General features: G+C 39.5%; 1 protein-coding gene across 2 annotated transcripts in view; it reads left to right on the top strand.

The window, feature by feature from the left end:
* tncb (tenascin Cb) overlaps nucleotides 1-25,612 on the top strand; it is a 34,128-nt gene that overhangs the window by 4,401 nt on the left and 4,115 nt on the right. The window contains exons 2-16 of one of the 2 annotated variants that reach the window (XM_081366776.1): nucleotides 5,903-6,444; nucleotides 7,556-9,148; nucleotides 9,645-9,908; nucleotides 9,997-10,112; nucleotides 10,754-10,907; nucleotides 12,842-13,111; nucleotides 13,312-13,497; nucleotides 14,623-14,712; nucleotides 15,740-16,003; nucleotides 18,469-18,744; nucleotides 22,623-22,895; nucleotides 23,666-23,788; nucleotides 24,751-24,894; nucleotides 25,121-25,240; nucleotides 25,341-25,484. In XM_081366776.1, the coding sequence (XP_081222902.1) occupies nucleotides 5,976-6,444; nucleotides 7,556-9,148; nucleotides 9,645-9,908; nucleotides 9,997-10,112; nucleotides 10,754-10,907; nucleotides 12,842-13,111; nucleotides 13,312-13,497; nucleotides 14,623-14,712; nucleotides 15,740-16,003; nucleotides 18,469-18,744; nucleotides 22,623-22,895; nucleotides 23,666-23,788; nucleotides 24,751-24,894; nucleotides 25,121-25,240; nucleotides 25,341-25,484 (4,486 nt within the window). In that variant the 5' untranslated portion in view covers nucleotides 5,903-5,975. Of the gene's footprint in view, nucleotides 1-5,897; nucleotides 6,445-7,555; nucleotides 9,149-9,644; nucleotides 9,909-9,996; nucleotides 10,113-10,753; nucleotides 10,908-12,841; nucleotides 13,112-13,311; nucleotides 13,498-14,622; nucleotides 14,713-15,739; nucleotides 16,004-18,468; nucleotides 18,745-22,622; nucleotides 22,896-23,665; nucleotides 23,789-24,750; nucleotides 24,895-25,120; nucleotides 25,241-25,340; nucleotides 25,485-25,612 lie in introns of both variants that reach the window. The other variant, XM_081366775.1, reaches the window with a different exon arrangement.

Here is a 25,612-nt window from a genome sequence, read left to right as displayed (position 1 = left end):
CCATTGTAAATCAACTATACACACTTGATCATGGCTTATCTTTTCCCAGTCAGCAAGAGAAAATACACAATTTCTTGTTGGTGGAGAAAAAGCAATTTCCTGTTATACGCAAACAAGACACATGGTAGCTTTTATTCTTTGAAGAATGATCAATAGCGTGCCATTTGGGAAGGGACAGATGCTTTGTGCTTGTGAAAAAATGACCGCTGTGTTCAAATAAGTTTTTTTTTTTTTTTTTTTTTTTTTTTACTCTGTAGCAAATTGACTTTTGGATTATAAAATAGACTTCTGTGCTTTGCCGTTCCTGCCAAACCACAATACCCTTAAGAAAAAAAAAAAAAGTAAAACAATTTTTTTTTTTTGTCTAAGACTAAGATGTGAAAGGGACTGTCTGCATAGTGCAGAAATAGTGTTTGAATTTTTCTGCGACAAATGGGAAGCTCAGAAGGGTTTTTTTAGAACTTTTAAGGTCTGAACATATGAGGCTGCTTTTCTGGCTGTAACAGAGGTTAAGCTAATAAACACGGGGTCACCGGTGCTGGAAATGTAAAATGAGACAGCAAGTAACAAATGTTCCTCCTTCATTCCTTCCATCTGGACTTTAAGAGAAAGCACACAAGCTGAAGCTGAAGTCAGGAATTATTCAACTTCATTCCCAGTAGACTTCTCCAGTGTCTTTGGTCTCAAATGTTGACTGACATGTCCTAAACTTTCCATTTCTCATTAATCAGCATGGTAGAGTTCACCTTTGTCAATGTCACCAAAGCTCTATCGAGTTCGCTCTGAATGCTTCATTGGTGAAAGTGCAGCAATGTCAGCGAACCGCAGGTCCATCAGTGCAGTGCAAACACCTCTATCTCTGCCCATACACCAGACCGGCTTATCACTTTTACACACACACACACACACACACACACACACACACACACACAAACCTCCTATCGGTGCAATCAGATCTCCCAGCATCATTAGAGCTCTGCAAATGGGCCTCAACTGTCATGAAACCCAGCTTATTCATTGTGAAAACAACCTGCATTGCCTTTCACTTATCAGTCTACATGCAATCTTATGTCTCTACTATATAGAGAGAAAATAGCTCACAGTAATAAAATGATCTGTAATAAAAAACGATTATCTGTAATGCCACAAACATTGTGGCAATGAAATCAGATGCAAGATTAATAATTACTTAATCTCATTATTAAGAGAATGATGCAGTTTGAAATATAATATACAGTGCCGTATGTTCTTAGGTTCTGGTTTCACACCTCACTGTCAATCCACCGATGGGAGAAATGCCAAGAGAATGCGTTAGGTGAGAGATCACATTATGTGGCATTTGAGAGACCTTTAAGCTCACATTGCACATACAGCAGTGAGACAGCACGTCTGCGTGTTTATGATTGCCAGACATATTCATTTGTTTGAATCTGCTCTGTGAACGCAGTGCTAGCTGTGACTGACTTCCTTTTGAAGCCCAGACATGCCAAGCAAAATAGAGTAGTGAGGCATAGACAATCATCAGTTCGTTTGAGGCCAGTGGACAGTCACAGTGCACATTCTGCATTCAGTTCACAGTACAAAAAGTAACAGGATGTCAGAGAGAGGAAAAATATTGATAAGAGAGAAGAACTGCAGAACTATAGATAGAAAGAACAGAATAAAAAATGGTAAGTGTAATGGTCAACTCAGCCACTCCTCCTAAGCATTGCTCAGGAAGGCGATGACTTCCAAATCAATTTATGAAACAATAATAGTGGCTGTATACTTTGCCATCGATCCAAGTACACACCATTGAGCGGCGTTATGAGCCAGTCTGGAAATCCATCTCTGTGTTGGATGATTATGAGCTTCTTCACGGTGCTGGTTTCAGCAGCCCTCTGTCTGATTATGACCTTGAAAACCATGCAATCGATAAGCATCTACTTCTCAATGAGAGTTTCACAGTGTATTCATTTTTATAATGTTTTTAATTATGATTTATCAGCATTTTTTGATCTTCAACCCAGACCAGACACCTTTGAGCCCCTTTCCACTAAGTTTACTGCTTCTCTGACTGGATTAAGAAGTATTTTCTCAACTTCATTGTATTGATTTTTAATGAAGTTTGACATGCACCAGTGGAGAAATGATGCAGTGTGTATATAGCATACCTCTGGGAGAGATATTTCTTCATCATTGACTCCTTCCTAGTATTAAACAAACTGTCAGGGCATTTTTATGGCATCTATTAAGGTGAATTGAGTCGAGACAATACCAATTCATTCACCACAGCGGGCGACCCATATTAAGGCTGGTCCCAGGGAAGGCAAGTGCTTTCTGTCATGGGTGACCTACAAAACTTAGTCTGCTTGATGATTTCATAGGAATAAACTAAGGAAGAGTTGTGGTTCCCCTCTGTTCAGCAGACTGTGGATAAATGTCATCTCTAATCATTGGATTTGAAACTGAACGACGAACTGTAAGAGCCACCACAGCATTTTTTACAGTTCAATAACCCGCTGCATGCTGAAGTCAGATAAATGCTATTTAACAGATCATTTTCCATTATCAAGTGATCACCACATCATTGGCTCTCCGAAGACCGGAAGAAAAGCCTAGCTTTGACCTGAATTTTATTTTATTTTATTTTATTTTATTTTATTTTATTTTATTTTATTTTATTTTATTTTATTTTATTTTATTTTATTTTATTTTATTTTATTTCTGCCCCATCAACAGTTGTCGTCTAAATATAATGTGTTACTAATTTCCATCCAGTTTGGAATAGTTATATGTTTTGTACTTTGTAATCTGTTTTTTTGGAATATTCCTTTTATGTTTTATGCCTTTGTAGTTTCAGTTTAATCGCAGCCCAATATGCCTAACTTCCAAACCACTAACATGCTAATTGCTCAATTATGTAAACAGCTACAAACTTCTAATTTAACAAATAGCAATAAGCTCATTTGTTTGTGGCACATTGGTGAGGTGGAATAATCGTTTTAACTGTCACTGTATAATTTATGACTTACAAAAGTATTCATTTGGTCTCTGTGTGAGGTATTCTTCCTTTCAAATGCTCTAGTCAGCATTCAGCACTTAGCACAACGCAGGACCAATTTAGATCACTGGCACTAAATATGTGTGCCAGCAGGTTCACTCCCCATTGAAATTCCTTTCACATAGACACATGGAAGCCAACTGGCCCAGCCAGAGTCTGAGAAAGTAACAAAGTATAAAAACTAGACCTGGCATGAGAAAGCAGCAGTCACATTGTGTCTGGTTTATCTGAAAGTGCCAGTAAGCAGCAGCATTAGCATACTGCTCTGAGCTCAGCACTGTATTGATGGAGCTCTAATAAAAGAGACTGGCTTTGTCTATTTCTCGTTGTTCAAAATACAAAAAATACATAAATCTTTTCCAATCTAATAACTGCTAATTCTCTCTTAGTTACGCATATCCATCATTTCCGCCATTTAAGTCAAGCTGTCATCATTAAATTACATATTTTAAAAAAATGCCATTAATTTACAGTCCACCCTTTGCCAGGGGTTAAGGGCAAATTCTTATACAAAGACCAGCTTGGTCCTTCAGAGTCATTTTCTTTTTTCGATTCTCGTGGCAACAAGCCAGGCTTCAAAGTGAAAAAGCCAACTACCCATCCAGAACTAAAACCGCAAAGCGACTCAAAGCAATTTTCTGCCTATTTTGCTGATTTAATCCCTGGGTTTAGATGTGAGGAACAAGAAGCGGGGTAGGTCCCGTCACCCCCGAGGGTCCAGATCGGGAGTCTCCCATCATCGAGCTCCCCTTAAGCTCTCCATCACAGAAGCGTTCATCCCTGTCTGTCTAATCACGGATGGGCAGCAGCAGTCGTGGGATCCCTCTCGCTGGAGCTCATCTGTCAGTCCCGCTAATCACATGTCAAATCGTGCTCTCCACTCACTAAACAGATCCTGGCAAGATATTACCTGCTGTTGACCTTGCGAGCTGCGGCTTTGGGTCAGCCCCCTGCAGCCATGACAAAATTTTGATCTGTGGAACTATGTATTGCTCTTTTCTTAGTACTGTGCATGGGAAGGTTTGCCTTAAAGAGGTAGTTCACCAAAAAAAAAAAAAAAAATATATATATAGGCTATATATATCATCCTCCACCTCATGCTTTTCCAAACCTGCTAGACTTTCTGTCTTCAGTGGAAGATAAAAAAAAGAAACATTTCATTGACCTGATTTACTTTTTATGGACAAAAACGTTCATCCAAATATGTTTGAATTTATGACAGAAGGAATCTCTTTAATGTCATAAAAAGCTTGTTCTAATTTGCTCTTTTAAAAATTTGTTACTTGCTTGTTCTTTAAAAATATAAAGTATCTTTTAAAAATCAAATGAAAATTATTCAGTTAAAGGGTTAAACATGACTGAATGTTTGAAAAAATGGCTAGATAAGATGCAAGCTGCAAAATGCACACATAAATATTCCAAATTTGACATAAATATTGGGTGTTTTATGGTACTGAAAAAGTCGGTGTGTCAGCACTTTTGGAGGCCGGTTATTTCCATCTTAAATGGATCCCATTTGGTTTTCATAACATTCGGGAAAACTACTATATGGAAAACTGAATCTGCACTCCTGTAATTGGCAAGTATGTGACCAAATGACATGCACATCAGGACTCTTTAAACACAGACATCCTCAATCTCCATTCCACAGTGCAGTAACATGCTTGAAAAGGTTTTAGAGCTGTTTCTATTTTACTTTAATTAAATTTTTAACAGACCAATGCACTTAGTAAGTGACAAGCCTCCTGAGGCCTGCAAAAACTATAACTATTAACTTCTTTAATGAGAAAAGTATTGTGTTTTAATGCAAATCTCTGCTGCTGTCTGGAGAATGGTCAAAGAAAGCTAACTTTTATGAGAAGCGTGAACTCTGAACACCCACGCTAGCGGAAGCGCTGCAGATGGTCTCCTCCGCGCGAGTATTAATCTGTCAGCATGGGCTGTGGGCAGAGCGTCAGAGAGGAGAGTACGCTCCTCAGATTCAGGTGTTGCCTGCTGTGTGTCATGGCAGCCTGTCATTGGAAACTCTGCTGGAGCCCTCGCTCCTGAGCTGAAGTTTGCCTTGCTTTTATTGGCCAGAGTTGATCTTTCTGAGTTGTGCTTAGTGTCTGTCTTCCCTGCAGTGTTGCTGACTGCCATGTATACTTAATTGTTTTAGGGTTTTTTCTCTCAGAAATCTTATTCTGTATATGAACACTGCCTGGTGTGATATGATTTATTTAAATATGATTCATTCTAGTTGGAAAGGGCGCACAAGTCAAAGGTTAAAACATTTAATTTCTCTTTCCTTAGTTTATATGGTCGATTATCAGATGCTGTGAGAAGTCTATCAAAAAAAAAAAATCTGCCATTAATACATGATGTTAGCTAACCGCGTGATTTTTATTATCTAAGCTCTGTACAATCTGACATATGGACATTACTTTGCACAGTCACCTCTGATAACAGATCACTCCATTGTAATGTAGAAACATGCATTTTCTGTAAAACTGCTTTGAAACGATGTGTATTGTGAAAAGCACTATACAATTAAATGTTAATTGAATTTTTTTATCTTTAATTAAAATAAATTATTGTCTACGTATTATTTATATTAGTTTTTTATTAATATTGATATTTATTCATATGATTTAAATTAACATTTATTGAGTGTAGTTTTAAATTTGCTTTGCTTTTTAAGCATTTTCCTTCCATGTTTTTAAAATTCATTAAATTATAGAATTTTTCATCATTGATGTAATTTGTATGTTTCATTTTCCATTTTGAAAGGGTAAGTGCAGTCAGATCTCTATCTGTTCACACTGGAAATGCATTGGAATGAAGTGGACTGTTCTAACTGAACTCTTTTTTTCAGGATAGGAACCTCATCCTGTATCTTGAAACAATTTGAACATTCACACCAGTAAGAAGAGTCCTGTGAGATAAAATCAACATGGGGATGCGAGGTCTGCTACTGGCCTCTGTGGCAGTAGCCGTTTTAGTTAATCTCTCTAGTGCTGGCCTGGTTAAAAGAGTAATTAGACACAGAAGAGAATCACTGTCACCAACCACTGAGAACTTGACCCTCCCAAGTCCTGACCAGCCTGTGGTTTTCAACCATGTGTACAACATCAACGTTCCCACTGGATCCATGTGCTCGGTGGACATGGATTCACCAGGAACAACCGAAATTAAGCCAAAATCGGAACAATCTGACCAGCACATAGAACACACCATGGATGGGGAGAATCAGATCGTTTTCACACATAGGATTAACATTCCCAAGCAAGCTTGCGGTTGTGATAACCACATGCCTGACCTGAAGGACCTTCTGAACAGACTGGAAATGCTGGAAGCAGAGGTATCCAGTCTAAGGGAGCAGTGCACCAGTGGAACAAGCTGCTGTAGTGCTCAGGTTACAGGTGAGGCCTAATTTGGCAGTCCATTAGGAGGCTGAGTCTCATTACAAATGTATTCAAAAGAAACATAACAAAGCTGATTAAACTTTAAGGGAGAGTTCACCCCATAAAAATTCTGTCATCATTTACTCATCCTCATGTTGTTCCAAATCTGCGTAACCAGTGGTTGAATGAAACAGCACAGGACATCTGTATGAGTATCTTTCTTCTGCAGAACACAAAAGATATTTTAAAGAATGTAGGTAACCAAACATTTGGGGGACCTTTGACTTTCATTGTATAATGGACAAAAACAAACAAACAAAACTGAGACATTTCTCAGTATATCTTTATGTTCCACAGAAGAAAGTCAGTCAAACAGTTTTGAAAAAACATGAGGGTAAGTAAATGATGAAAGCATTTTCATTTTTGGTGAACTATACCTTTAACTTTTGTTCTAAAAAATGTATTGGCTAACATGCATAACACAGATGCGTATAATGTAAAAATATAGATTTTTCTTTTTCTTTCATATGTGGTAGTACAAACGAGTTTTAATTACTACATGAATGTTAGAAGAAGCTGACAGCAAAATGTTCCACTTATTTCTAAACTGACCAGTTAGAATGACTCAACACGGTTTGCTTCCATCCAAAATGCCACTGAAAAAAAGGAGAAAGGCACAAGCTAAATGAAATTCACCTTCTTCCGCATACATAACCATTATTGTAAGAGGTAACCATCCAAGGCTTTCTGTATCATGATCCTTTGTAGTTTGTATACATGAGCGTAATTATTTCTAAACATATAAAATTCAAACCTGCTGCAATCTATTGTTGGTTTGAACAAGATTATATCTGCCTCCCCAAAAATTCCTTCTATGACTGCATAGATTTAGATACTTTGATTAATTTCATCCTCACAAGCGACTCAGGTCATTACTTAGTCTTTTACCATGACCTCAAAGCAAAAATGTAAAAATAGATTTTCCATTGGTTTCATATACAAAATGTGTTCGAACCATAACAAGCCAATTCTTTTTAGTGAATCAAAAACATGAAGCTCAACCAGTGTACTGTACAATTCCCATCCCCACCTAAACCAGCATGAAAGTGTTTTTCACTCTCTTTCTCAGGTGAAGTCACAACCAAACCCTACTGCAGTGGCCGTGGCAACTACAGCACTGAGACCTGCAGCTGTTTGTGTGAGCCCGGTTGGAAGGGAGTCAACTGCTCTGAGCCAGAGTGCCCGAACTTCTGCCAGGATCAAGGCCGTTGCGAGGATGGCAAGTGTATCTGCTTCGAGGGCTTTGGTGGGGAGGACTGCAGTATTGAGCTGTGTCCTGTAGATTGCGGTGAGAATGGCGATTGCATCGACGGGGCTTGCCTCTGCGAGGAGGGCTTCATCGGTGAAGACTGCAGTTTAACCAACTGCTTAAACAACTGCCTTGGCAGGGGGCGCTGTGTGGATGACGAATGTGTATGCGACGAGCCTTGGACGGGGTTTGACTGCTCTGAGCTCATCTGTCCTAACGACTGCTTTGACCGTGGCCGCTGTGACAACGGAACCTGCTATTGTGATGAGGGCTTTACTGGGGAGGACTGTGGGGAGCTTACCTGCCCCAAAAACTGCAACCACCGTGGCAGGTGTGTCAATGGACAGTGTGTCTGCAATATTGGGTACAGCGGAGATGACTGCTCCAAGCTCACCTGTCTCAATGACTGCAATCAGAGAGGTCACTGCTTCAATGGGAAGTGCATATGTGACCCCGGGTTCGAGGGCGAGGACTGCAGCATTCTCTCCTGCCCCGACAACTGCAATGACCGAGGACAGTGCGTCGATGGTGAGTGTATTTGTGATGCTGGATATGAAGGTGACGACTGCTCAGAGCTTTCCTGCCCCAATAACTGTCACGATCGTGGTCGATGCGTCAACGGGAAGTGCATTTGCAAAGTGGGCTTTGCTGGAGAAGACTGCAACATCAAGACTTGTCCCAATGACTGCCATGGACGAGGAGAGTGCATAGACGGCAAGTGCATTTGCCATGATGGCTTTGCTGGAGCACATTGCGGCGTCAAGACCTGCCCCCATCACTGCCATGGACGTGGACAGTGTGTGGACGGCAAGTGTGTTTGCCACAATGGCTTTGCTGGAGAAGACTGCAGCATCAAAACCTGTCCAAATCATTGCCATGGACGTGGACAGTGTGTAGATGGCAAGTGTGTTTGCCACAATGGCTTTGCTGGAGAAGACTGCAGCATCAAAACCTGTCCCAACCATTGCCATGAACGTGGACAGTGTGTAGATGGCAAGTGTATTTGCCATGATGGTTTTGCTGGGGAAGACTGCAGTATCAAGACCTGCCCCAATGACTGCAATGACCGTGGACAGTGTGTGGACGGCAAGTGTGTTTGCCAGACTGGCTTTACAGGCCATGACTGCAGCGAGTTGACTTGCCCCGGTGACTGCCATAACCGAGGACATTGTGTAAATGGCCAGTGCGTGTGTAACAGCGGGTTCACTGGGGAGGACTGTGGTACAAAGATGTGTCCTAACAACTGTTTGGACCGTGGCTTCTGTGAAGATGGAAAATGCATCTGCTTTGAAGGCTACACTGGTGTGGATTGCTCTGTTCTGACCTGCCCAGAAAACTGCAATGACCAAGGCCAATGCCTGAATGGCATGTGCATATGTGATTTAGGCTTCACTGGCGATGACTGCTCTGAAAGTAAGTCACTATAATTCACACCAAATATATAAAACAGCACATGTATAGCTTTTACTTACAGTTTTGGCTATTATACTTTCTCAATGATGAAGCAGGTGTAAATATAAATGACTTAAGGTGTAGGTGTATTAAGCTTAGCGTCACCGGACAAAATTTGCAAAAATAACGGATTTCAAACACTCCTACATATCTGCCATTGGTCAGACAAACCCATAATTCTTCCCCAAACTGCACATAATTGGTTGAGCCAGTGGGTTAGGCATTAGGCAATGCTTACACTTTGTTTACACATTTGAGGAAATCAACCATGAATAGCTGAGTTGTCTCTGCACATTAAGCTATCATTGGATAAAGTATTTATCTTAACATTTCTCTTTCCCACAAATTGTGGAACAATATCAAGGAGATGTTTTTTTCCAAGTTCTGCATGTTATCTTTTGACTCAGAGGTTCTTGACTAAGATGAAGTCAATCATTTGATCTGTTTCAATCCACAGTCTCCCCACCCAGAGACCTTACAGTGACTGAAGTCGACCCAGAAACAGTGGACCTCACCTGGGTCAATGAGATGCTTGTGACAGAGTATCTTATCACCTATGTGCCTACGGCTCCTGGGGGTTTAGAAATGGAAATGAAAGTCTCTGGTGAAAAGAAGACAGCCACTATTAGGGAGCTCGAGCCTGGCATAGAGTACCTAATCAGTGTCTTTGCTGTCCTGAACAGCAAGATGAGTGTCCCTGTCAGTGCCAGAATCGCCACACGTAAGTCACACATCATCTAATGCTTGAGAAAGTTACTTGTTATATTGTCCTGAGTATATTCTGCTAAGCTGCTCTATCTTACGATCAGATCTCCCTGAACCTGAGGGTCTGAAATTCAAATCGGTTAGAGAGACTTCAGTAGAGGTTGAGTGGGACCCCTTGAACATCCCGTTTGATAGCTGGAACCTCATCTTCAGAAACACAGTGAGTGTCCTGGCATCATCCTTAGGGCTATGATCCAAAAGTGTATCATTGCCCTCATATATTCGCCTTGAAGTTGTAATATAAAAGGACTGTTCTGTTTGCAAGTAATAGTTTAAAATGAGAAAATAGCTGAGTGGTGCCACTAAGCAAAAGCTACTGATGAGAAGTCTGCGGTTTTCCAAGACAAAACCCTCTAAGAAGCTCCTGGCAACAGCATGTGTGACCATGTGCCACAGAACTGTTATTGTCTCTGTAATGCTTTATTTTCTTTCTCAAGGGCTTATGCAAACTCTAAAAAACAGCACCATTAGAACATGCAAACCTCCCCTACATCCCTCTTTCAAAACACAGCTTGGCAGGCTCATTCACACATCAAGTTTAGAGATGTCAATGCCAAAATAACTCTCACTGTGAAGTGAAACACTCATCCAAGTAGAATCAGCTAAAAGACCCAAGTGTTTACTCTCAGGACACCCTCTCATTACCCTGTAGCTCATAGGAGCTTGACTTTGTTTTCCTGAGGTGGTTGCTTTGATGATTTGTGGTGTTATTAACCAACAGAACCTTTGACCAGTGATCTGTTTTCAGATTTAATATATTCACCAATTCAATTAACCAAAAAATCTGTTTTTGAATTGCAGAAAGAAGAGGATGGAGAGATTTTGAACTCTCTCACACCTCCTGAGACCACCTTTGAGCAGTCTGGTCTTGGACCTGGACAAGAGTATGAAGTTAAACTTGAGGTCGTAAAGAACAACACCCGTGGACACCCATCCAGCAAGAACGTTGTCACAAGTAAGCAGCTGTCGACGCAATTAACAGGCGGCCATGACCAGTCTGCTCTTTTTCAGGCCTTTTTTTTTTGTTTTTGTTTTTTGTTTTTTTTGTTTTTGAAGAGCCAGAATGTCTTAGAGAGCAGCCAGCATTTTATGTTAATTGGCAGTTATTTGCAGTGCAGGGTTCTGTTGAAAATTAAAATGTTTAATTTTGAGTTAGACTAACTGGTAATGATACCTTATTTTGCAAGATGTTAGCACTTGCCATTTGCTACTTTTGTATTACTACACCGGATCAGCTAAACACTACCATTCTAAAGTTTGGTGTCGGTAAGATTTTATGTGTTTGCTTTGAAAGAAATTCCATCTTTTATTCAGCAAGGATGCATTAAATTGTCATAAAAAAAACTGAAAGAGTTATTTTGAAGTGTAATACTATTTCAAAATGCTACTGTTTTCACTGGATTTCTTAATCAAATAAATACAGCCTCAGTGAGAATAAGAGACTTTTTTCAAAAACATGGAAAAAAAAGGATTTTGCATCCTCCAATTTTCCATGCTAGTGTGACCAGACTTTTACATCTGAGATTTAAGATTTACATCTTAAACAACTTAAGTTACAGTATCATCTTTATACAATTTAAGGTCTTAGTCATGGTATTGAATAATATATTTTTATATCTGTTAATAATTTATAGCTTTTGTAATATATTTTGTCATCTTCCTATATCAGTATGAAACTAAAATATCATTCTACATATTAACAAATATGAACATTATTGTATTGCACCACATTTCTGAGTACCAGTTACAAGCCTTTTCATCTTCTTTGACTGTAGATGATTTGCTTTTAAATAATTGTAGGATAAGGGTTTACCCTCAAATGGTGTACTACTTTTTACCATTTTGACATTTCCCAAACAATCTTTCACTTTTATCAATAGCTTATTTAAAAAAAAAAAAACCCACAGAGATTATAGCCCTATTCGGAAAAGATGTGCCGTTACAACACTGGCCTCTTACGCTGTCAGTGCAAGTAACCAGTTTCCCTTCACAACATGCTGATTTTGCTGTCTTACAAATGTCTAAAAAAATCTCCCAGCATGGCTCTAACGCTCCATCTACTCCATTTCTTCGACTTGTGCCACATAGGATTTGCATTAAAGGAGGACTAATTGCTCAAAGTGAGTTCTCTCCCTCACTCTCAGTGTGTGGGAGGCACCACTCAGCAACATGAGAGGCTGTCCTCCCGTGAGATAACTGGTGCATTGGAGCATCTTGCATGCACAAATCTGCTCTAAGCTGCATGCAGTTCCTCTATATTATCTTACGTTCACATAGGTATCTGCTCTCAATACACTTCCTAATGTGACAAACTGATTTTACCATAGAAATTAAGACATATATAGTTATTTATCCTCTTTTAAGTCTTGGAGAAAGTATACAGGTAAAATATCTTAATGTCGGAATATAGATATAAATGCATCTGTATAATAGCAAATAGTGTTGTTGGGTTTTTTTTCAAACCAGGGACCCCCTGGGGGTTGTGGTTCTATTTCAGGAAAAAAAAAAATCTAGCATTTTTACTTTCATTAAATGAAAAACTATTTTTGTAATATTTGCAGATCTTTTTTTACATTTAATTTACTATTTACTATTTTTTATATTTAATTTATTTTGGTTTAAGCACAGTGACAATGTGGAAAAAAAACAGTGATTTAATTTAAATTAAATGAATAATGAAACAATTCATATTTTTATACATAGTAAAAATGGGTCTTTTTGAATAAAAATGTATAGCTGTCATTATATTTTATGTGGACAATTATCATATTTGGAGGTCCTTGATATCAAAAAGTGTATAGCAGCTGTTTTTAGATCATCTGTTTGCATAGATGTTCCCATTATGTAGCTTTTCCTCTAGCTTTCACACACCTCTCCTCTCATCCGCAGTGATTGATGCCCCCAGCCAAGTGGATGTGCGTGATGTGACGGACACTACAGCCCTCGTCACCTGGTTTCAGCCTGTTGCTCAGGTGGATGGGATCTCTGTGTCCTATGGCCCAAACACAGATTCCTCAGACAGGAACACAGTCAAGCTTTCCTCAATGGATACCCAGTATCATCTGGCTGAGCTGTATCCGGACACTGAGTACGAGGTCTCTCTTATGGCCCACAGGGGAGAGATGACCAGCTTTCCCGTCTATGAGACCTTCACCACAGGTACAAACTCTTTTCAACAATTAGAAATCCTTTCAGCACATCATACTGTAAAGTGAATTCAATCTGCTTTAGCAGGTCTACTGATAATTGTGGTGCACTTAGACATTGCATTGAAGCAATTTTGTTTGTCTAGCCCTGGAGGATAACCGTACGTTTACAAGAATAATTTTCTTTCATCCACATGTTGACGTGCGTTTCAGACCTGGATGCCCCAAAGCACCTCAAGGCTGTTGAACAGACAGATGAGAGTATAACTCTGGAGTGGAAAAACAGCAGAGCCAACATCCTGAATTACCGTGTTAAATACGGCCCACTTTCTGGAGGGGAGCATGGAGAACTGGTCTTCCCCAGCGGCCCGCAAGACACCACTCAGGCTAAAATCACTGGTGAGAGGCCAGTTTGTATTACACAAAATTCTTCTCCAGAGATTACAAAGCGAATTACAAACAGATAATAGAGATTAAAAACTACGTATGAAAACAAAAAGAGGAAAAAATAAGGCAATCCATTTTGAGCATTCTCAAAAAGGATTTAAAACAATATGAAAGCTATTGCTCTGCATGTCTAAATAGAAATAGGCTAATTTAAAATTGTATACATTTCAAGTTTTTTATTGCATTACTTGTACCATTTACCACTATTTCCAAATGAGCGCCTTTGTTTTATTGGCGTAAAATGTTTACACGACTAAAGTGGAATGAGATGCTACCCTTTTTGTTGATAATGCCTTATTCATGCCTTAAATGAAGTAACACTGGTGCTTCAATGTGAAAATCCCAGTCAAAAAGGGAAAGTGGAGGCTTTCTTCGTCGCAGCAGCACTTCTATTATACATTTGCGCTTTGAGGCAATCTCCTGTGCTAATTCTTATTCTCTACAACCATGTGTTACCGCAAGCAGGGATTATCATGGCTGGGAGAAAAAAAATATATTCAAAATGGATAATAGATTCTTTGTCTGGTTTGCTCCTTTGTCCTTGGGAGGCCTGTTCCCTGTAAATAAGGCGGACGATCTGTTCGGCTAATAACGCAGAGCCTCTCTCTCTCTCTCACACACACACACACACATCTCACTAGTTGTCTCTTTCACACAGTTATTATCTGTAATTGCCGTCACGCCTGTGATTTTATTGATAATGAGCTTCCTCTGCATTAGGCGTAATTTCATGCTGGAGGACTCCTGTATAGTGACCTCTGCAGGAGCCAATACAGGCATTAAAAGGGGTAAAGTGTGGGATTTGGGCTAAGGGCTCTTATGAATGGGGGCTGTGGGGATCTGAGAATCTCTTGTATGATGGTAAATATTGTCTCTGGCATGTGGAGAAGCTCTTTGATGCGGCCACTGAAAGGCATTAGATTGATATGGCACGCAGATGAAATTGAAACCAGGCTGTCGCTAGAATGAAAACAATTGCCTACCATGTAGGTTCCAAAAACAACCAATGTGAGATATTAATGGTTTCGTTTTGTTTAATGATTTAAGAGAAATGATTTTTGTTGGGTTTTCTCTTAGGCCTTAGGCCCGGGACCGAGTATGGAATGGGAGTGACGTCCATTAAGGAAGAGCGTGAGAGTTTGCCTGCAACGACCAATGCTGTTACTGGTAAGATTTAACAAAAATGGTCATTAACTCACAGGTGTTTTATGTACATTTATTACTTTGTTTAATGTGCTTTTCTTTCTCATTTTCTTCTCTTATGATGATATGCAACAGCATGAATGAAACTGAGTAAAAAAGTACATGTGAGATCTACTTTCATAATTCTGAAAGGAATAGTTCAAGAAAAACAATTTACTCTCTCTCATGTCAAAAGTGAAAGGAGGACTGGGGCTTTCAAGTACCAAAAGGACAAGAAAAAGCATCATATCAAAGTGCTCATTTATCATAAAAATGGTCCATATGACCCCTGTGCTTTCTGAAGTCTTTGTGTGACAAACTGGCCAGTAATTGAAAATGAATCTTTTTGGTTTGTTCATGTCGGATTTGTGAAAGATTCATTGTTGAATCTTTTTAATGAATCACTTGATACAGTTCACAAAACGGGTCTGAATGAATTCAACTCATTGACCGATCTGGTTGCAATGGTTAACAGCTCACTGGATTATCAAAAGTATTGTTTAGCTTCAGAATTCAAATCAAGTCAAGACAGATTGTATCAAAGCTGCTTCACAGTGATAACATGAAAATAATACAACAAAGTTTTAGAACTGTTTCTTGAAGAAAATTGCGTCATTGTCCACCTCAAGTAAGGCAGATCAATAATATTGTTGAATACCAAATGTCCCCAACTAAGCAAACCAAATGCCAAGGCGACAGTGGCAAGGACCCAAAACTCCACCAGGTGACAGAACGGAGAAAAATATATTCAGAAGACTATGAATATAGCCTGCTGTCATTTTATGATATTTTATGGAGCTTTTGCATTCTTCTTGAAGCTTGAAAGCTTCAATTCCCATTCATTGTAATTGAATGTAAATAAGCAACCAGTTTCTTCAATCCAGTTTATTTTCCTATTGTATTCAATGAAAGAAACTCGCACAGGTTTGGGACAAAACAAGGGTGAGTAAATGATGACAGAATTGTAATTTTTATGAACTAATCCTTTACTGTTTTGTCCCTGTCCTCTTAGATCTTGATGCTCCCAAAGAGCTTCAAGTAAGTGAGACCACAGAGACCACACTGACACTTGTTTGGAGGAGGCCGGTCGCCAAAATCGACACCTATGAGCTAGTGTTTGCATCTGCGGTCGGCGAGAAAACTGAATTGGAGGTACCTGGTGCTGCCAATACCTACATCCTGAGTGATCTGAACCCTGGCATGCTGTACACCATCAGCCTGACTGCCAAGAGAGGAAGAAAGATGAGTGCACCAGCCACCTTGTCAGCATCCACAGGTTAGTGTGCATCATTACATTTTCATTTATATATTTAGAATGCATCTTCACATCCCATTTTCTCTTGCTTCTAGAGTGACAAAAGCAATACTGCTTTGGATCATGAAATCGGCTTTCCAAAAATATGATTTGAATCTAATCTTTCACACATAAACATTTATTCAGCAGGCCACTGAGGATCTGAAGGCAACTCAGGAATTTATTATCTTCACTATTTTCCCCCATAAGTGTCAATATTTATTTTGGAGTTTGAAGATATTGAAGTCCTTGTTCTATAAATTTGAATTAAACATTTTGTAGCTCCTTATCTTGAGAAGACTTCTATAAAAATCTCGAAATATTCATATTGTCAGCATGACACTGGAAATTGAAGCCTAATATCCCTATTCTCTCGTTAATGGCATGTGGGTTTATTTTATGTTTTAAAGAAAAAACAATGAAAGCCAAAAGCACTGTGGTCAGGATGCCACTTACTTAATTTCCAGAACTTTGTTACTAAAATGTTCTTGCTTATATAACATAGCAATCATTAACTAAAACCAGGGAGCTACAAAATATAACCTCAGTTGTTTGCTTTGGTTGCCAAGGCAAGACAACAGATAAAGTGTTTCTCAAGATCCCAAAAACACACACACACACACAAACTCTCACACACGCACAGAAAGCTCATTCATGTGATAATCGTCAGAGTGAGCCCACTCCCCTTTTGGATTTGCGTGATTTGACCACAATGAACTGTGGGGCGGACTGATAAATAGGACACATGCTGAGCCGCCTGTTAAAATGTTGTCTCTGGAATCACCAGCACTATAATCAATGCATTTATTTCAGCAGCCATTATCGGCCTTAGACACGGCACACAAACATGGGCATACACTTCCCTCAGACCCAAAGGATTTGGGAAGATGGGGGGCAGGGAGAACTCTAGGTCTGGCTTTCTTCTGTTCACTAAATGCTTCTCTGTCATTATTAGAAGAGTTTCAGCTTGTAACATGGAGATGTGGATATCTGATGACTGAGATCTCAATGGAAACATATCAGGACATAACCAGGCCAAAAAAGAGAGAGCAAACCGCATGCACAGAGTTAGCAAAATAAAATAAAAAACATGTGTAATGATGTATGAAGCACATCTCAGACAGAAGTCCCTTTCAAACCAAGCAGTTGGTCAGTGTGGTGAATCTCCCTGTCCAACATAAACCCTTTCGCTCTCACATGAAGTACCTAATTGCATGGTTTCCTATTTAAATTACTGGATTTTGCTTGTGACAATGACAAATGTGATCGCAACTTTATGGTGTAAAGAACATGCATGCCTTAAAGCCCATACAGTGGTGTCTATGTAGAGCCATAAAGGGTTGCGTCCAACAATGGCTTTATCCAAATGCCCTTGAGGTGTTTGTGGGATCTCACCGCAATAAAGCCATTCTTTAATTCTACCTCCTCTCATTCCCATCTGCATGCAGTGAGGACCACTCCTCAGACTTGCATGGGCCGCTTTCAGTGGAAAGAACTCTATTGAATAAGTGTGCAAAATGAGACAATTTGACCAAATTTCACTTCCCATGAATGGCGCAAGATGATCAATGAGTTGTTTTGCTGTTTGACAGCTTCATATTGTTTCATTTCCAGGTTTCAAAAGCAACAAGCGGCCCTAATGCCTGGGAAGGTCATTCACTTCATCCCCATTGTCACTCTATTTGCACGCCACGTTTCTGCCCTCTTGAATGTGCATAGACAGGATAATGGTTAGCCCACCGTGCATCTCCTTGCTATCTGCCCTCACTTTGCCTGTGAATGCTGACAATGCACAATGATGTTCAATTATAGGTTGCACTGCACTGCGCTGCATGGCTGCCTCCCATGTTTGAAGTGTTCAGTGTACCTCTGCTCAGGCAGGCTAGACAGGACCTTCAAAAATTAATGGCTTTTCTCAGGGCCATTAATACCAAAGCTGTCTCAGCAAACTGGTGCTTGGATGTTAATAGGTTGTAAGAGAAATGACTGCAAATTTGTTTGTTTGTCACTACAACTTTCTGAAAGTTTTTACTTGTGTGTGCATGTGTGTTTTTTGGGGTTTTTTTTTTCACTGCATGGGCAGATGTTCCTGTTCTGTTTGGAACAGATGGCGATTAATTTTTTAGGAGTAATAAATTAAGTGGTTTATTGTTGTTCGACTTGCTCATAACATGGATTTTTTCCCCCTTTAATTGTTCAAATGATTTGCATTGTTTTGAATAATGTGAAACATGTTGCACAATTTTTTTATGTCTTTTTTTACCTTTCAGGCCTTTTTGTTTTCTCCTCAATAACATTTAATTCCAAACAACAGAAATGACCATCATCTTAAAGAGAGAATGTCTTAAAAAATCAAATCTCTTTAGTTACCATTACCCATGATGCCCTTCTCCTAAATGTATGTTTTCCTGCCAAAATAATTATCTTCTGATCTGTTTGTAATCCAGATGATGAGAAGCCTCAGGTGGGAAACATCACCATCTCTGATGTGTCCTGGGACAGCTTCAGTGTGTCCTGGGAGCTGGACAGAGGAGAGGTTGAGGGCTTTCTGATTGAAGTGTCTGACCCAGATGGCTTATATGATGGCCAGAACCACACATTATCCAGTCAGGAGTTCAGCCTGGCTGTCACTGACCTCTCCCCTAGTACTTTCTACAGGGTCACACTGTATGGGCTGTACAAGGGAGATCTCTTAGATCCTGTCTTTGCTGAAGCCATCACAGGTATCATTACTTGCCATGTCTTGGACCAGCTTGGTTGTCTTTTGGCATCTTTTCTTTTCCAGTCTTTGGATCAAATGCTGTGCCTCAAGCAGCAATACAGACTAACCTCTTGTCTCTTTTAATTTGCACATTTGTTATCACATCACATGTTGAATTGATTCTAACACGTTTTTTTAAACCAGCTTTTTTGTATCCTTCTTAGTGTTTTCATCTCTCCATCTATCATCTGTCATCTCCATAAAAAACTAGTATTTATTTTATTTTCCACTATTAATATAGAAGGTTGAGTAAATATTGGGCACTGTCAACTAAATAACATAAATATAATGCAGCCTCATCAGAAATTCCTGAAGAAATCCTTGTTTGAAAATGCCTACTTCCCTACCACACTACCGTTCAAAAGTTTGGAGTCAGTACTTTTTTTTAAGAAATTGTATTCGACAAGGATGCAATTGATCAAAAGTGACAGTAAAGATATTTATAATGTTACATATTAAATCATTTTATTGTTACATTTTAAATGATTGCTGTGCTTTTGAACTATCTAGTCATTAAAGAATTCTGAAAAAAACGATCACTGTTTACAGATAAAAACTGACCACAAACTTTTGAATGGTAGTGTAATGCAGCTGTAACCCATCTGGTTCTACTCGCACCGGGATAGCGAGATTCGAACCACTGTCTCCGGCATGGGAGGCAGGTGGGCTAATAAGGACGCCAAACACCGCAGCCTCTAGCGTTAGTCGCTAGTACGCCTCTTGAGACCAGGGGAGTGAGGTTTACTCGCACAGCTCTAACTAGCTGGCCTCCGTTACACAGCCTTATCCATTGCTGATTCCAGAATAAATCCCAACATCCGATTATGCCTACTTCCCCGTGTAGTATGCGAAAAGCAATACATCAGATGTAATATGTCAAAATAAACAGTATTCATAAAACATATGAGGACATCATACAATATCATAAATAATAGGGAGCAGATGCTGATGTCTTAAGTCACCTGACAATACCAACATGGCTGATGTAGTATGTCTGGATTTTATACATTACATGCATGGTCAGAGGTAGGTCATTCATACGAATTGGGCAACTCGTATTCGTACATTCGTACAAGTGAGTTCGAATGAATTAGCCACCTCATAAAATGCGTATGAATCGCAGTCAGATCGGGTTGGTAGAACATACTTTATTAATTAATTCTTAAATGCAGTACATACTTTGACATCATGTGATTTCAAATGCAGATAATCTCTCAAATTTGCAAAGCGCCACAAAAAAGCCTCTAAGTCAGCTGCAGATTCTGTGAAATGTCAACACTCTTCCCGTCTGCTGAATAATGTGTTGAAGCGTGCTGACATTCAGAGCACACCTGCACAGCATCATAATGCTTCCCCACACATTCACGTCTGCATAATCACCAGCAAAGCCTGCAGGTGCGGTAAATGACCTCTGCCTGTCTTCACTGGTACATTTGTGTTTAACAGGCAAAACAAAGTTAGACTAATGATGGCTTTTTCATTCTAATTGACTGCGGCATTCAATTCACATTGCTGGTGAGTCCATTTAAATAATTTGGTTTGTGACATTTATAGTCTACCAGCAAACCAGACAAGTTGTATTGTGACAAACATACATTTATTAGGCGCATAGCAAAAGTTTTGCCCCAGAACCCCCCCTCAGAGAGTCAGCGAATAGAGCGGGTGACTAGGCTGGGGTGTACTGCCATGGAAGTGATCCTGAGGAGTTTTTGTTGCTTCTTGTGAAGGATCTTTTCAGTATGCACGCCCAGTTTTCTGACCCTGCACTACTTCTCATTCTTATGCCTCACATTCACACATTTTCTTGGCGTTTATCAGCCAGTGGCTGCAGGGGCCACAGTTGTAGCAGTCTCTCAAGTCTGCATGCAAATAGGCAGAGGAGAAGGGGAACTGATTGGATTTCTGTTAACCTCCTCTCTATTCATGTCACATGACCCATGAACTCTTGCCTCACTCTGTCCTGAGTAATACAAGCTTTAAAAATCAGAACAATATTTACAGAAACTTTTCACTTTATAGTTGGCGTGCTTATCCCTGCTGTAAGATTTAGCCGCGTTAACACAGATATCCCCCTCAGAGGATTTTGCTGCCTGCTGTAGAATTGCTGCTTCCAGACCATGTTTCTGTAGGTTAGCTGGCGCCTTTTCCACCTCCACAAACAGATGCCTCTTTGTCAGACCAGAGAGACTTAGAAGCCAGTCAGATGAAAGTGATCCTTGGAGAGCACATGTTAGTACTCTTGAAATGCCTCAAACACTGCTGACACTCTTAAACAAGTGAACAGTGCTAATGAAGAGGGACAGCTCCACGGGATTTGTCCTCGCTGGTTTTCATTTCAAACACTTTTCCACATTCAACAAATGTCTTTTCTGTTTCACATCATCCAGATCTTTAGAGGAAGAAGAGGTTCAGTCCAGTCAAGGGTCTTTTTCTCTCTCTCTCTCTCTCTCTCTCTCTCTCTCTCTCTCTCTCTCTCTCTCTCTCTCTCTCTCTCTCTCTCTCTCTCTCTCTCTCTCTCTCTCTCTCTCTCTCTCTCTCTCTCTCTCTCTCTCTCTCTCTCTCTCTCTCTCTCTCTCTCTCTCTCTCTCTCTCTCTCTCATATGAAAGTTTAGTTTAGGACATCAAGGCTCTATTAAAGCATTGTCGGTTTGGATCAATACTACATTGTTGTTTGTTTAGCATTTATGATTGCACAATTCAGTATAATAACTTGAATAAATTTCCATCCCATTTCCATAATTTGGGTGAAATTACATGACCATATATATTGAGAGGAGACAGTGATCAGATTATTCTAAATATAAACTATATCTTTTTTTTTTTCTTTTTAAAATTTTAATCAGAATGTTTATTTCCCTCCTGTATTTGTAAATAAATTATACATTAAGAGCCTGGCTGCTGGATTGTTGGACGTCTCTGGTTCTGACTTTTCTTTCCAGCCTATAGAAATTAGACTGAACAGAGTTAAAGAGTTACAATGTCAAATTAAGGACAGCATTAACTGCATTAACATATTTAATTAGGTCAAGTTATTATAACAAGTTAACATGCTGCTACTCCTCCTTCAGATGAAGTAAAAAAAGAAAGACAAATCTTAATCAACTGAATTTATGGTGCTATAATCTACTTCTAAAGTAAAGGCAAGAAACATGTGTATTGCAGTAACTGGTTCTTGGTACACGATGAAGAACAAACCACATAATATTAAAAATGGAACATATTCTGTCACAAACAAAGCCATTGTTCAAAATGCAATACATTGCTTATGTGGTCAAGACATTCCTGAAGCTAGGTTTTTAGTTTTACATAGCCTTACCACAGTTGCTTCTCTAGAGATTTTCTTCTCAGAATTAATATGTCATTGGCTTTTACCAGTGCAGCTAAAAACGATACGAAAAATGCCTTTCCAGGATGAGCCCTTCTGTCAATATGATTATTATGGATATGTCATTGTCCTGGAACAGCTCTGTCTTGAACTCTGCATGACTGCTATTATATGACGATACAATTATGATGGTGGAACCTAATATAATGGTGGAAAATTCATCAATGTCAATTTTTTTTCTACTAACCAACAGATCTCATTCCATATTCTAATCAAAATATGTAAATTAAATTTACTGGCTCACTGATTTCAGCATCACCTGCCATAGATATAGAAGCAACTGATAGATGACAGAGCAATTGGCTATATTTTCATGCATGAGTAACATTATCGCTGAATTGTCTCTAACAAACACCACAAAGACCTGCATGTGCAATTCTTGGTCTTTTAACATCTTTTAAGTACATTTCACAGAGTTTACAGAGGAAGAACAACTTTATTATTTTATCAAACAGAAGCTGAACCTGAAGTGGAGCACCTTTTGGTCTCGGACATCACACCGCACAGCTTTAAACTGACATGGACAGCACCGGAGGGCGTCTTTGATACATTCACACTCAAAGTCGTCGATTCTAATGGACTGGGCAAACCCCACCTGATTAGTGTATCTGGAGACAAGCGAACAGAAGAAGTGACAGGTCTCAATGAAGATATGGAGTATGAAATTGAGCTGTTTGGGATCATTTTGGGACGGAAATTCCAGCCCATTTTGGCTGTAGCTCGAACAGGTATTGGATTTTTAAGAGACGCTGGTGGAGGAACCACTAACTCTTTTTCTTTCTTTTCTTCTGTTCTGTTAACTAGTTGATTGGTTTGGTCAAAACTTATAACATGAAAATGGAAACTTTGAAACACAAGTCTTTCAATATCCCATATTTAACAAAATGATATCACTCATTATTTTCTCATTGTGTCTACAGAGTAGCTCAAGTGACTTTCATCAACGACACATGTTCATCCAAGTCTTCTCTCATTCATCACCAGTCTTACTTTCTCTCTCTCTCTTATTTGCTGTGTGATCTAGGGTTTTATTTACAGAGCAAGACCAACTATTTTGTGTATTTTCCTTGTTTTATGCCTGTCTCTGGCAATCTTCCTTTATGCTAGCGAGCTTCATTTTCCACTTGTGTCTGATGTTGGCATGTCACACTATTGTGTCTCTGTACTGGGGGCAAGTTAATCTTCTTGCATCTGTCACGTGAGATTCTGAGGTCCGTCGTTGAGAAATGGCTTTAAGGCCTGGGCCTTTGTCTGTGTGTCCTTTATCCTGTAGCCGCACAGTTGGTTGTCCTCATGTCCTGAATGTTTACTTTCATGCATCTATTTGTTCAGCAGGATAAAAGGGGTAGTTTTAGAAGTTTCTTCACACGCACTTTAGTTTTTTCTTACGGTCTGAAATTACTGGGAAAAGGCTATTTGTCAATTGCTAGACCACACTTTTTTTTTTTTTTTACAATTAATTCCTGTTGTGCTTCTTATGTGTGTCATTTCTACCAAGGCCTAGGTACACCCAAGGGGATACGCTTTTCTGATGTGACCGATACATCGGCTACTGTTCACTGGACTATGCCCCGTACCCATGTAGACAGCTACCGGGTCACCTATGTACCCGTTCAGGGTGGTAAGTAACATGGTCATTATCGATTCAGTACTGTTAGTTTATAATTATATGCATTACCATTCACAAGTTTGGAGTTGGATCAAATACATTATTAGAATTTTAAATAACTGGTCTGGTTTGTATTATTTGAATATATTTTAAAATGTAATTTATTTCCGTGATGGTAAAGCTGAATTTTCAGCAGCCATTATACTTCAGTCTTCAGTGTCACATGATCTTTCACAAATCAGTAGTACTGCTTAATATTTTTGTGGAAACCGTGATACTTTTTCAGGATTCTTTGCTAAATAGAAAGTTCAAAACAGCATTTATATGAAATCGAAATATTTGCAACATTATAAATGACTGTTCCTTACTGAATAAAATTAATTTCTTAAAAGAAATTATAATTAAAAAAAAAACGTACTGACCCCAAACTTTTTGACGTAGTTTTCGTGTACTTTTTTATGCCTTAGTACTATTCATAGCATATTTGGAGCTTTTGGTCTGGATAGAAAAGCAAAGCATTCTTCCTCCTTCCAAGTCACAGTTTTGACACACAGGCCATCTTCGAAAAGTGAGACTTTACCGTGCGGTTTTCAATGCGTTTGGATGGCTGCCTGTTGGCAAATCATATTATTATTTGTACTTCTTCAGTTTATGATTTGTCATAAATTATGTATTGCGTAATATATTGCACAAGTTGAGGAGGAAGTTCTCTTAGACTGCCTTCTTGGCATAATAAATTGATTGAATAAAGTGCCATGTTGTCCTTTTAGCCTCTCAGTGTTCTGTGCAGGTTTTTAGATCAGGCCGTCTTCAGTTATGTGAATCTATCAGTGCATATCATCAATCAAGCCAATCTCTGTTTTATCCATCAGCAGAGTATCCTTGCATGTCACCATGCCAATCAATCAGACAATGCTGCCCTCTAGTGACAATGGCTATTCTAGTTTATTCCAGTGTTCTGTCTCCCCCTGCAGGCAGCCCTATGACACTGAGAGTAGATGGTGGAGAGTCTCAAGCCATGCTGCCTAATCTGACCCCTGGAGTGACCTACCAGGTCACTGTTATCGCTGTGAAGGGCTTGGAGGAGAGTGAACCAGGATCTGACAGGGTCACAACAGGTACGTCTCACTCTAATAATGTATTTTAACATAATTAATAATTTATTAAATCATTTTGTAATGTTTTAGCACCTCATATTCATAGCTAGATTAGACTGGTTTGTAGTCGACCTCTCCTTAGTCTGTCTAGTAAGCCTATTAGTTGTGTTTTGCTTTCCTGTCTGGCAGAAGCCTAGTAATCGACTCCAAGTTTGCTTCTCTCATTTGTGTATCTGTTGGTCCTCAGCCCTGGATAAACCACGCGGTCTGACAGCAGTCAACATCACTGACACCGAAGCCCTGCTGCTGTGGCAGCCGTCCATCGCTACTGTTGACGGATATGTCATCACTTACAGCGCAGACAGTGGTAACTCAGCTCAGACTGCCATTCATTATTCTTGCTTCAGGCACTACAGACTAAAACAATAGAGCAGTGAGTCTCAGTTGTGTGTTTTGTTCTTTGTCAGTGGCTCCAGTGATGGAAAGGGTGTCTGGGAACACTGTGGAGTTTGAGCTGAGCTCCCTCACACCCGCCACCTTATACACCGTTAAAGTCTATGCAGTCCGAGAGGCAGCCAAGAGTGCTGCGACCACAACAGAGTTCACCACAGGTAAGGTGAACGCTCACTCACCCGTGCACACAAACACCACAAGACAGCATAGCTTTTATAATGTATACATAATGACCAAAAATGAAATGAAATCCCTTACGTTTCCCTCCACTGACAATGTCCAACAG

Source organism: Scardinius erythrophthalmus (assembly GCF_964197995.2).
Source record: "Scardinius erythrophthalmus genome assembly, chromosome: 5".
Lineage (NCBI taxonomy): Eukaryota > Metazoa > Chordata > Actinopteri > Cypriniformes > Leuciscidae > Scardinius > Scardinius erythrophthalmus.
Note: the sequence above shows the minus strand (reverse complement) of the source record. Positions and strands in the feature narration are given on the sequence as shown.